The 13906-nt window shown below is 34.2% G+C and overlaps 1 protein-coding gene across 1 annotated transcript in view; it reads left to right on the forward strand.

The window, feature by feature from the left end:
• Window positions 1-12401, forward strand: part of LOC129718237 (tetraspanin-2-like) — a 211968-nt gene extending 199567 nt beyond the window's left edge. The window contains exon 5 of the mRNA XM_055668813.1: window positions 11473-12401. Within this exon, the coding sequence (XP_055524788.1) occupies window positions 11473-11625 (153 nt within the window). The 3' untranslated portion in view covers window positions 11626-12401. The remainder of the gene's footprint in view (window positions 1-11472) is intronic.
• Window positions 12402-13906: the final 1505 nt, after the last annotated feature.

Below are 13906 nucleotides of genomic sequence, written 5' to 3' on the forward strand. Positions count from 1 at the left end.
CTATAAAACGTATAGCTTAGATACAGGGTCCAGTTTTGTTGACAAGCAAAAAAGAGTTGTAATAATCACCATTTTTTGAAGAAAAATGCAAATATCCTATAATGAAACCACGACAGCAACCCTTAACAACCGGCATTTTATATTTTTTTATAGGATTTTAAGAAATCAATCAAATCAATCATCAATCAAAATCAATGTATTCAAAGTCACAACATTTTATTTGTTTTCAGCTGATTTTCGACTCCAAATTTTCAAGGGTCTTTTTTACCCCTCTTAACCCTTTTCAAAAAATCTGATATTATGTAAAGCTTTGTTTTGTTATATAAATAAAAACAACCCTGAATATTTCAGTACGATCAGAGAACCCTGATAACTTTTTGTATTTCTGAAACATATTATTTATTTCCATTTCACTAGTTTTTCAATTACAAATATATGTTCGAAAACAAATTGTTCTAGACCCCCCGATAGATAATATAACTTACCTAAAGCAGCAATGTCGTATAGGGATCGTCCAAAAATACGTAACGCTTAGGATGAGGTAAAGATCTGACAAAACGTCGCAATTAATACTAAAAATTTTTAAGATCTATACAAAGAGCGTTACCTAGAGGAAAGAGGGGGTCGAAAATAGTTTTTATTTACGGTACTTAATTAATGGACATTCCCTTCAGTCCAATATGACGTAACGCAACATTTTTTGACCCAAAACGTTGATTTTTGCGCCATAATGTTTCAAGTAAAGTAAAGCTGATCTAAAACAGAAATATCGCGAGGGAACGTTTACAAATTATGTAACGCTCAGGAAACGGGAAAGAGTGTTGGGTTGGCAAAGTGTTACAACCCATACGGAAAATTTAAACAAAAACCATGGCAAAGGGGGAAAGGAGATCAACAATAATTATTCTTGCGTTACGTTATAGATAAGCGCTTCCTTATTGATTCATAAAAGTCCGTTCACATGTTACATAACGCAAGCAGAGCTGAGGAAATTTTTTATGCCTGGTGTGCTGAGTATTTTTTTAAGGGGGGATTTGTTAGTAGCTTAAGTATTTATGATAAATATTAGTAAATAATGAGTATGTGTGTCCAATCACAAATGGTGACTTCTCAACACTGTTAGAAATTTGTAATTTTAATTGTTAGGATTTATTTGCTTTCGCAATTAGGACTTATCATTCGTAGGGATTTAAACCTACTTGTCAGAAAAGGGGAAGTAAACTTACAACTAACTTAATTGCTAACTTATTGGCTATAAAGAGAGCTTATCGTAGCAATTGAGGATTGCAACGATTTTTGTCGAAAATTGTTAATAATTTTATTTGACATAGCTTCTAATGGTTCAACACCAGTAAGTCTATGTAATTCGAGTGTACCAAACCAAGGAGGACGCTCCAAAATCATTTTCAGAATTTTATTCTGAATCCTTTGGAGCGTTTTCTTTCTTGTTGAACAGCAACTTGACCAGATCGGTACAGCATAAAGCATTGCTGGTCTAAAAATTTGTTTGTAAATCAAAAGTTTGTTCTTTAAACAAAATTTAGAATTCCTGTTAATAAGAGGATATAAACATCTCGTATATTTGATGCACTTGGCTTGTATACTCTCAATGTGCTCTTCGAAAATAAGTTTTTTTATCATAAATTAGTCCCAAGTACTTAACCTTGTCAGACCAACTTAAAATAACCCCATTCATCTTGACAACGTGATTATTGTTTGGCTTGAGGATAGAAGCCCTAGGCTTATGCGGAAAAATTATCATTTGAGTTTTAGAAGCATTGGGAGAGATTTTCCACTTTTGCAAGTAGGAAGAAAAAATATCTAAACTTTTCTGCAATCGACTGCATTTGACACGAAGACTTTTTCCTTTTACGGAAATGCTTGTGCCATCGCAGAACAATGACTTTGTGCATCCTGGAGGCAAATCAGGAAGATCTGAAGTGAATATGTTGTACAGGACTGGACCCAAGACTGAACCTTGAGGTACACCTGCTCTGACAGGAAATCTATCAGATTTTGAATTCTGATAGACAACCTGCAGAGTTCGATCAGTAAGATAATTTTTTTTAAATTTTGAATAGGAAAATTGGAAAATTAAAAGTTTGCAATTTCGCAATCAAACCTTTATGCCAAACACTGTCGAATGCTTTTTCTATGTCTAAAAAAGCAGCTCCAGTGGAATAACCTTCAGATTTGTTAGCTTGTATCATATTAGTAACTTTGAGCAATTGATGAGTTTTTTATTTTTTTTGTTCTCGCTTATTTTCCGTCGGTCTAGTTCCGCCACTGTTGTGGCCAATCACCGACGCCCAGGGAGGCGACTCCACACCCAGGACCCTAACTCACGACCCATTTATCAACGGACCGGCGCCAACGGCTTTACTTCCTCATGCGATGGAAGGCGTAATCCCAGAGATTTTTCGCCTCAGAAAATCTCCCGGTGTCGGCTAGGATTGAATCTAGACCAGTTGGGTTGGTTGTGAGTGGATCACGCCACCTCACAACCATCGACACCTATGTCGGCGGTGGGATTCGAACCCAGGCGTCGAGCGTGGTTGGCGGAGACGTTACCAACCACCCTAGGCCCCCGCAATTGATGAGTTGTGGAATGCCCATGGCGAAATCCAAACTTTTCATCTGCGAAAATTGAATTTTCGTTGATGTGTGACATCATTCTGTTAAGAATAATTCTCTCAAACAGATTACTTATTGAAGAAAGCAAACTGATTGGTCGATAACTTGAAACTTCAGCTGGATTCTTATCCGGTTTTGAAATTGGAGTAATTTTCAAAAATTCCATTGTGCTCTCAGGGAGATGTTTGATTAGTATATTAAAGATTCCATCGTCACCAGGTGCTTTCATATTTTTGAAATTTTTGATATTTGATTTAATCTCATTCAAGTTAGTTTCAATTATTTCTGCAGGTAAAAAATTCTGGGAAGAAATTAAATCAAATTGACGTGTGACTTCATTTTCAATTGGACTCACAAAATTCAAATTTGAGTTATGAACACTCTCAAACTGCTGAGCAAGTCTTTGAGCCTTTTGTTCATTGGATACAAGAAAACGTTCACCATCTTTTAGAACTGGAATAGGCTTTGAAAGTTCTTAAGAATCTTCGACAGCTTCCAAAATGGTTTTGAATATGGTTTCAATTTTTCAACTTTAGTCTCAAAATTTTGATTTCTCAGAAGAGTAAATTTATGGTTAATCTCTTTCTGCGAATCTTTATAAATAGTTTTAAAAACAGGGTCACGAGAACGTTGATATTGACGTCTGCGGACATTTTTCAAAAGAATTAGAAATTGAAGATTTTCGTCAATTATTGGTGAATCAAATTTCACTTGAGCCTTTGGAACAGAATAATTCCTGGCAATAATATATATATATATATATATATATATATATATATATATATATATATATATATATATATATATATATATATATATATATATATATATATATATATATATATATATATATATATATATATATATATATATATATATATATATTAGGGCGCCAATCATTGTATGGAAAAAAGTGACCAGTAAATTTCAAAAAAATCCCTATACAAAATGTTCACCTGCTCGAAAAAACACCCTGTGCAAAATTTCAGCTCAATTGGAGCACTTCGGTTCGTTTGATTGGTGTGACGTTTTTGACAAAGTTGTAGATAATAATTCCGTCTTTCCAAAAAAATTACACTTAAACAATTATTTGATTATTTAATTTAAGAAAAATTAAAAATTAATTATTCAAAAGGGCTCAATTTTTAAAAACTTAATTTTTTAATTAAAACCTACAAAAGAACTCTGGGAGTCCCAGAGAGTAGATTTTTGCAAAAAAAATTTTTTTAGATGACACCAATTCTCGACGTTTCATGCATTTTTAAGTCATTTGGCATCAAAAAAAAATTTCGAAAACCGAAATTTCACGTACCACCCCCCCCCCCCCCTTGGGTGATTTTTCGGTATTCAAAAAGGCCAAACTTCATCCGCTTTGCGCCACGTCATTTTAAGTCCGATTGAGCTGAAATTTTGCACAGGGTGTTTTTTTCGAGCAGGTGAACAATTTGTTTAGGTTTTTTTCGAATTTCGAGATGACCATTTTGGCTGGCACCCTAATATATATATATATATATATATATATATATATATATATATATATATATATATATATATATATATATATATATATATATATATATATATATATATATATATATATATATATATATATATATATATATATAATTTAGGCTGGCACCCTATTATATATATATATCATTTAGGCTGGCACCCTTTTATATATATATATATATATATATATATATATATATATATATATATATATATATATATATATATATATATATATATATATATATATATATATATATATATATATATATATATATATATATTTATATATATATATGTATATATATATATATATATATATATATATATATATATATATATATATATATATATATATATATATATATATATATATATAAATTTTTTTTTTTTTTTTGCTCGTCACCTTTCAGAACGTTACCTCCAAATGTTTTTAGAAAAGAGGGCCTCACAAACAAATTTGCCGTCTAAATCCGGCACTGTATTGACGAGTGACTTCATTTTCAATTGGACTCACAATATTCAAATTTTAATTATGAACACTCAAACTGCTGCACAAGTCTTTGAGTTTTTTATTTATTGGATACAAGAAAACGATCACTATCCCTTGAAACTGGAATAGCTCTGAAGTTTTATTATTAAGAATCTTCGCCAGCTTTCAAAAGACTTCGAATATGTTTTCAACTTTTCATCTTCAGTCGATTTTGATTTCTTAGAAGAGTAAATCTATGTTAAATCTCTTTCTGTAAATTTTCATACACATGTACATTTTTCAAATGAATTAGAAATTTACAGATTTTCTTCAATCAGGTGAATCAAATTTAACTTGAGCCCTTGGAACAGAATAATTTGTGGCATCAATAATTGCACATTTTAATGCTTCCATAGCGGAATCAATATTCACTTCACCAATATTCCAATATTATGCGCGGGGTGCGACAGCACGCAGGAGTAGAAAAATTGGATGGCACAATTGGATGATAAGCAATATGTTTTGAAGTTTGTTTTAATTGGGAGATTGAATCTTGTTTACCTTGACTTGCCTTTACAATAGCTAAATGGACCGGGCAGGGAAAAAAAGTTGTCGTTACAATTGACACAGCGAAAATTTTCACTCTCAAATGTCCTGTAGTCCTGTTTTCTGAATGTTCGTCGAAATATATTGCTGACGTTTGTTAAAAACCTTGCTGAGCTCGATCAACTGTTGGGAAAATAAATTAAGTGTGTTGCTACCACAATAGGAACTTTTTTTCTTTTTTAAACAAATTCTATTTTAAATGGTTTTATTTTCAAGCATTTCAATTTCACCGGTTTCTTACTTGGAAAGAATATCAAATGGATGCTCACTGCACACGCTAGTGTCAGGAAGAGATACCTCCCTTTTCTTCCCCGTGTCGATGCGTGGTTTCTTTTTCCGCCTTACCATTTCAGGTGACACTAAAAAAGTTGAAAAATAATATCAAATTGCAAATAGCAAGTTAGTAGACTTGAAAAAGACTAATGAGAACTTACTTTCAGATAGTCTTTTAAAGACACACTGCAATAAATCACAAATATTGAAGCTATAGGTAATCAAACTAATCCACAAGCAACCGAAAACACGTCTGATCTATCGGGCAGCTCAAGACGTACTGAGCCTTATCGTCTTCGTAGTTACTTATACTCCGTGAACTTTACGTTTCTTGATAGTTTGGCATCTCTGGCATCTTAGGTCCTGTTTGAGCATGCTGTACATGGTCGCTTCACTTCCAGGTTTTTTCTACCACGCTTCACTTCCAGGTTTTTTCTACCACGCTTCACTTCCAGGTTTTTCGAGCTTTCGAAAATACTGGCTGGGCACTTATTTTTCAAAAACGATGATAAACAATGCACGCTTATGTCGAATTCGTTTTCGCGATCGTGCTACACCTTCCCGGACTACACTTTGCAGCTTGGAAAAAACACTTTTGGGGTTGTTGCATCGGTATGCGTAATAATAGTGGTAGCTGTCAATTTGTTTTGTTTTGGTCATTATCGCCATCGTTTTTACCACGTGGAGCGAGAACCAAAGCAAAGCAAAGCCTTGATGCTACATTCCGATTCAGAACTTGACCTTTCTGTTTACTATACACAGACTTCGCAGCCAACTGTTGAGTGTACAGGACAATTGCGGGGCTAGCGCTACGATCCTACTGACACTAACAGTCTCCCCCGAACCGAGACTCAAACCTACGACAACTGGCTTGTTAGGCCAGCATCGTACCTCGAGACCAGCTGGGGAGCGAGAACCATAACTGATAAATTTTGACACATTTGTAGAAATGTGTTGGTGTCTTTCGAACTACATTCTGCTTCTTTCGAGTGCCGTCAGGGACTGAAAAAAAAGTCCAAGACAGAAAAAGTGTACTCCGGAAAGTGGAGAATAAAAAACATTTACAGAGTGAAAAGTGTAGTCCGCGAAAACGAATTTGAAATAATTGAAAAGGAACATACATGAACAGAACATGGTACAAAACAACACCAATGAGCAAAATCATTTCAAATGACCTGGAAATACGCGAAAACTTAATCGACCATTTTTGATTTGAATGAAACTTTGCACACGTATTTGGCTTAGCAAACTGAGCATTTTTCACAGATGGACAGATTTTTTACACCCATGAGTTACATTCTAAAGGGGCGTATGTCTTTTGGTATGGGTTTTATTCGAAGCATTGTAGTCCAGAAACCGTTGATTGTATAGAAAAACTGTCTGAGAATGAGTTGTAGGGAATTGAAAATGCATCATAAAAAAATTATACACTGTACAAAATAAATTTTTTTGACCAAAAAATATTAAAAATAAACATTACATTTCAATTTAAAAAAAAAGAATATATTTTTGACGTAGAATACGTCTTACGGCAACAATTACATGGACCCAATTTCAATACAGGGATCCAATTTCAAAACCAAAAACATCGAGAGCGTCACAAAAATTGTCCAATTTCAAACGTTTTAAACCCAGTCAGTTTCCAACCGATTTCTGTCATTTTTGCAGCAATCGATTGGAAAATCATTTAAGCACCCGTCCATAAGCAGAAAATTGTAATCTGATTGTTCAAACTATTGTAATATTGAAAATTGTTGAACATTGTCGAAACGCAAATGTCGATTTTTGATTGGTTGCTTGCTGCCTTTCCCTAAATAGGACGACAGAATGGAGTACCTAGTTAGCCGAGAATGCACTCTTTGTGCTATATAAGAGACTGTTTCTCCTCAAGCAAATCAGTTTACTACCAGCAGGCAGCAGCAGCGGACATCAACACCGATGGTAGTAGGCGAAGTGGATCAGAAGCGGGCAACAGCGGCGGTGGTAGTGGTTAGCCGCAGTTCCACCTCTTTCAGTTCGGCTCCCCTTCGATCTGAGTTGGACCCCACCAGCGGTAATCCGATTCAGATATCGTTGGGCAAAAACAACCCGAAACTGAAAGAGACTCGCACCGCCAGGAGGTTTGAGAAGCCACCATCATCCAGCGTATGTATATACAGGGTGTATGCACATAACGTGTGTGAATATTTGGAGCGTGTATCCCTAATATATAAGGTCTGTGGCTTGCTTTAAAGCGTGTATGTATGTTTATGGCATGTATGCATGTCTGTAGCGCGTGTGTGCATGTTTATAGCGCTATATAGCGTGCGTGGTTTGCTATATAGCGTGTGAATGTCTAGCGTGTCTGTGCATGTTTATAGAGCGTGTGGCTAGAGTGCGTGGCTTGCTATATAGCGTGCGTGCTAGCAGTATAGCGGTTGAAATTTTCATAATTGCTAACAAATCACCTCATGTAGAATTTGATTATCACTTTGAATCATTCAAAACTAAATAAAAAATTTGTCATGTTGAAAAAATATTTCTTTGTCAATAAATGGCATTGATAAACACAATTAACCTCAAAGTTTATCTGAAGAATTAACCCCAATTCAGTGCATTCCCAAACCTATTCCAAGAAATACATTGGCATAAGACGGGCTGTCGTATTCTACGTTACCTCTGCGGTCGTGTCTTATAAACAACCTCTTCACCTTTTATTTTTCGAAGAAACTTAACGTTAAAACACATCTTTAAAAAAAAAGTCCTGGATGGAGAAATGAAAAATATTTTTTTATGATAGATTGATTTTTTTATAAAAATTCTAATTCAAACATTTTTTCAAAAAAAAAATTCATTCTGATGATTTTAAAAGATGCAGAGGAGTTATTCTAAATCAAAAAGCTCTTGGTAGTTAACATTCTAAAGGCATTGGTTTTCGAGTTATTTCTAATTTAAACTCGAAAAATTATTAAAATTTAGGAAAATAAACGTTTTTCTTAATTTGTCCGTGGTTCTCCAGCAAAAACCATACGTTCATTGGAATGCTTGATCAAAAATATAGAATTCATTCTTTGACAACAAGATGATTTTTTTTTGTAAGATTTGGACCACTGCGACCATTGTTTTGATCTTTTGTGGTATACCTCTTCTTTAGTCTAGGTACTCGTGGCAGACATATCACTATTGATGGAAGTGATCGTCGCTGTCATATCGCACCCTTAAACAACAAGACGATTGGGCAAACGGTTCTCAAAAAACAGCTCTGAGTAATCACACACTATAACAACTTCATCATCTTTCAAATTATTTTTTTGCTTCTCTCATGTAAGTCGACTGTTGAGTTTTTATGTGATCGTGGGTTATCAACTTTTCCAACTTTTCACAAAAATAAGATGCAAATTCATCAATTGATTTTACAAGTGTCTCTATATTACATCGATCTGTTGCAATCAACTGTTCGAAAGGAATTTCTCTCACACAACGGTCCTCAAGTTCTTTGAAAAAAAAAAAAACTGTTTTCAAAATCTAAACGGCTTGGGCAATGTTCAAATTCACGGAGATAACCACATTTGGATGTTTTTGGCACATTTTGCATGTGTAGGATAAGTACAACGATACACCGTGCCCCAGTGCTGAGTCGAGAAAATTTCCAGCTCGAAAAGATCCTCGACTCGATCGGGAATCGAACCCAATATCATAACCGTGTGGGAGAGCTAGCCGACCGACATCGCTAACCACAGAGCCACGGGGACCACGGGGTAATCCTGAGCTTCCAATTAATTTACAGTGCTTGGATTTCAAAGCTCTAAAAGAAGTCAACCCAATATCAGTTTTGCTGATATCTTTAAAATAAGCGTAAGCCTCACGAATTGAATTCATTGAGAGTCGCTTTTGCACATGCTGTCGCTTACCATCTTTTCTCACTGAAACGTAGTCCCTTTGCCCTGGCATGGCTCTACTAACCTGGTCACTGTCATAAAACTGCAATACCTCGTTTTTTACTTCCAGGGGCAATCCATGTCCAAGCCTAACGTCAGGAATAGCCAATATTTCACTAACCTCTGATATGCGCCGAGCCTGTTTCACAATGTATTTCGTTATTTCAAACTTTTCTGTTACCGTTTGTTGGTTCCAAGATTTCGGTAGAACCGAAAGTATTCTTACTTTATCTTCCCTCGAGCATTCGGACGCAGTAAATTTTTCTTTTAGCTGCAAAATCATCTCGTCCATGTCTCTCGCTTTACGTTTCAATAAATTCAGGTCATCTTCAGCATCAAAATCGAAAATGTTTTTTCCTCTACCGTCAGTAATGTTCAGATACTTTTTTTAAGGATATTTTTCCTGATTAAGCTTTGCCAGTGATATCGGTAAAACGTTGATTCCAGCTAGGCCTTTGTTGAATCACTCAATTTTCTGTGTTCTGAAGTATTCTTTTTGAAATTTTTCTTGAGAATATGATGATACGATTGATGGTATCTCCGCCAATTCGTATACAGATGCAGATGGTTGCAACTCCGTCGGTAGAATGCTTCTTCCACATTCTGATGTTGATGGTTCCATTGTGTGGATGCTCTTCGAGATCAAATTTATCTTTCACTTCGATACAATATAATCTACACGAATCACAAATCGATAAAAACGTATTAAAATGAGCTTGACAGTTCAATATTTTCAATTTTGCAATAACGTTTTCGTTTAATTTACGTAAGATTGATGAGCACCGAAAGGGTTTACAGCACTTGGTTTTGGTGTATCCCATTTTCACTTTATTTATCTTCATAAAATGCATACTGTTACTAACACTTCTAAAGAAGTGCAATCGTATTTATATACGAAAACAGATATTATAGGATATTGGTAGCGTACTTTACAAGTAGGCAGTGTTGCACGACAAACATATTTTTTTATAAAACATTCGGCAAAGGGGAACGTATAGGTACAGCGCCTGAGTTATTTATTCAATCGTTTTGTTGTTAAAGAATGAATTGTATATTTTTATACCACGGACAAATTAAGAAAAACGTTTATTTTCCTAAATTTTAATAATTTTTCGAGCTTAAATTAGAAATGACTCGAAAACCAATGGCTTTAGAATGTTAACTACCAAGACCTTTTTGATTAAGAATGACTCTCTGCTTCTTTTAAAATCATCAGAATGAAATTTTTTTGAAAAATGTTTGAATTAGAATTTCAATAAAGAAATCAATCTACCATAAAAAAAATATTTTTCATTTCTCCATCCTGGACTTTTTTTTGAAAGTTGCGTTTAAACGTCAAGTTTATTTAAATAAAAAATAAAAAAAAATTCAACTTTTTTTGTTTTAAATTGAAATTTAATGTTTATTTTTAATATTTTTTGGTCAAAAAAAATTTTTTTTTGTACAGTGTATAATTTTTTTATGATGCATTTTCAATTCCCTACAACTCATTCTCAGACAGTTTTTCTATACAACCAACGGTTTTTGGACTACGATGCTTCGAATAAAACATATGCCAAAAGACATACGCCCTTTTAGAATGTATCTCATGGGTGTAAAAAATCTCTTTATCTGTGAAACATGCTCAGTTTGCTAAGCCAAATACGTGTGCAAAGTTTCATTCAAATGAAAAATGGTCGATATTCGACTTTCGGTCATTTGGCGCGATTTGTCTCCAATACGTATTTGTGCATGTGCTATAGCTTCACCGCAACAAGGAAATCAATATGGGTATTCATGTCGAGCTCGTAAACAAATACCCAGCCGTAAAAATACTCACCTCCATTGACGAGTCATGGAAGATACACAGTTTACGGCTGGGTATTCGTATACGAGCTCGATGTGAAGACCCCTAATAAGTTTATGAGAAGGGTATATTAGATACGGTGGACATACCATATAATCATAACTATAATTATATATCTAAAAATATTAATATATTTTATAAATATATAATTATATATCTAAAAATATATTAAAATAAATGAGTTGGTATTTAATATTTTCTCTTTTTTTCAGGGTTGCATGGAAAAACTTGTTAAGGAAATAAAGAAAAACATTAAACTGGTGTACACTGTTGGCGCTGCAGTTATAAGCATTGAAATACTCGCATTGATGTTAGCTCTGTTCATGTGTTGTGCTATACGAAGAAACAACAACTATAAAAACTGAAATAATCATATGTACGCATTCGAAAAATTGTATTAAATTATGTAACTAAGAATCGGGTTTGAAGTTAACGGAGCAATAGTAATTATAAATTAGTTGATTCTAATTGTTGGATCTACGCAATTCGAAATACGGTCAGAATATTTTGAGCTCTCTTTTATTCGATTGAACAGAAGTCAGTTTTTCAATTTATAAAGTATATTCATTATTACTATATACTATTATATTGTATTATATAGAATTTTGCACAATCATGATACAAGCTGCGAATGGGTGTAGCTTCATGAAGCCAAATGGGACTTAGTAGTATTGATACGCGTGAAACTAATTATAACATATGTGAGGTATCGGCTTTATTATCGTCAGGTTTGTCCTATCATGTCCTAAATCTATTACTTCTTACGAGATGGTTCTTCATACTAAAGAGCATCTTATTGTAAAAGATTAGATCTCTATGACTTCATTAACCCCCAGGACGATAATAGGACAAACCTGACGGCAATAAAGCCGATAAACTATTTAAAACAATTAACAAATCAATATATTTACATGCCATGATGTTTTGTTATTAAGATCATTTTGTCAGTGTGAATTAGAATGTAAGTTATACACCCAGATTACTACAAACATTTACAAATATAATAGGGGTCTCCACGTCGAGCTTGTATACAAATACCCTACCGTAAACTGTGTATCTTCCATTACTCGTCAATCGAGGTGTTTTTACAGCTGGGTATTGGTATACGAGCTTGACAGGAATACCCATCATATAATTCAAATGTAGATTACTTGATTACTAGAGAAACATCTAAGTTATTTCACATGGTGATGCGAGGTTACATCTCCATACACCATTACCATTTACTCAAATTTAATCAGTACTTACACTATACTTCAAATTGATTAATATTTTTAAAAAGGGGTCTTCACGTCGAGCTAGGGATACGATCTGGTCGAAGTTAGAAATCAGGACACCTTTTCTCGGCACAAATTTAATTTAGCCATTCTATTCTTCGATGTATGAGTAAATATGTGATTTACCCTTTAAAATACAATATAAAACTCTTTTATCTGTACATTAAGTAAATTAATTTTTTATTTAGTTTTTTTTGCGCGTTGATATGTACCTCGTGGAAACACGCGGTAATTAAAAAATCCTTCGATTTAAAAATACACGTGAAAAACCCGTTAATTCGAAAATCCGTCTAGAAAACAAATAGTAATAAAGCTGAGTGCATCTCTGACAAGTCACTCTTATCAAACCACTTTAAATGGTTACGCATTAGTAGATATTTTCAAAATTCAACACACGTAAACTGTTTTAACTTTAACTTAACAAATGCCAGATGCTTAATGGTATTGGTCAACGCGTGAAAGGTTCTTCTTATTACTCTACTGAGATTCAACGAATTAAAAAATCTCGATCGCAGTGAGCGTTGCGACCTAGAATCGAAAACATTTATTGAGCAATTTTCGAAAATTCTGCTCATTACCACACAACAAAATTTGATATCTTAAGAAAATCGGGACAAATGCTAAAATATAAAAAATAAATCAGAACGCCCAAATAGAACTTCAAAATCAGGACATGTCCTGCTAAATCAGGACAGATGGTATCCCTACGTCGAGCTCGTATACAAATACTTAGCCGTAAACTGTATATCTTACATTACTCGTCAATGAAGGTGAGCATAGGCGCCGACTTCATAAAATTATTGAGGCAGTTTCCAAAACAGCTGATTCATCAAATTTTAAAGAACTTCTAGAAATACATCGCTTAAAATTTTTGCGTGCGAAATGTCTAGTGCCTTGCCCCACCAAAGTTGGCGTCTATGAAGGTGAGTATTTTTACTGCTGGGTATTTGTATACGCGCTCGATATTAATACTCATAATATTGGTAGTTCCTGTGGTGCCCGAGTGGGACCCTGAGCTATTGTTGTGACGTTTGAAATTGCGAGTACGGTCCTGCACTGTCGACGCGCCTCACATACCGAACAGGATGATATTTCTGGCAACCCATCCAAGGCAGAAACGTCAATAGAGTCAGAAGAAAGATGAAGAGCGATCTAAGAGTGGTTGAGCAATTTGCACATGCAGTGTGTAAAAGTTATTAAATTATAATACATTAAATCGTGCGAGGTATTATACAGCCAAATGATTTTCAACACATGTTATTAATACTGCTAGGTAAAAGCTAATCCTAAATCTAATTTGTAAATGAATATTAATTCTAATTGCCTAATGAAATTCTTACCCCAGATTGTAACCTATAAAATAATAATT

Source organism: Wyeomyia smithii, chromosome 1 (assembly GCF_029784165.1).
Source record: "Wyeomyia smithii strain HCP4-BCI-WySm-NY-G18 chromosome 1, ASM2978416v1, whole genome shotgun sequence".
NCBI lineage: Eukaryota > Metazoa > Arthropoda > Insecta > Diptera > Culicidae > Wyeomyia > Wyeomyia smithii.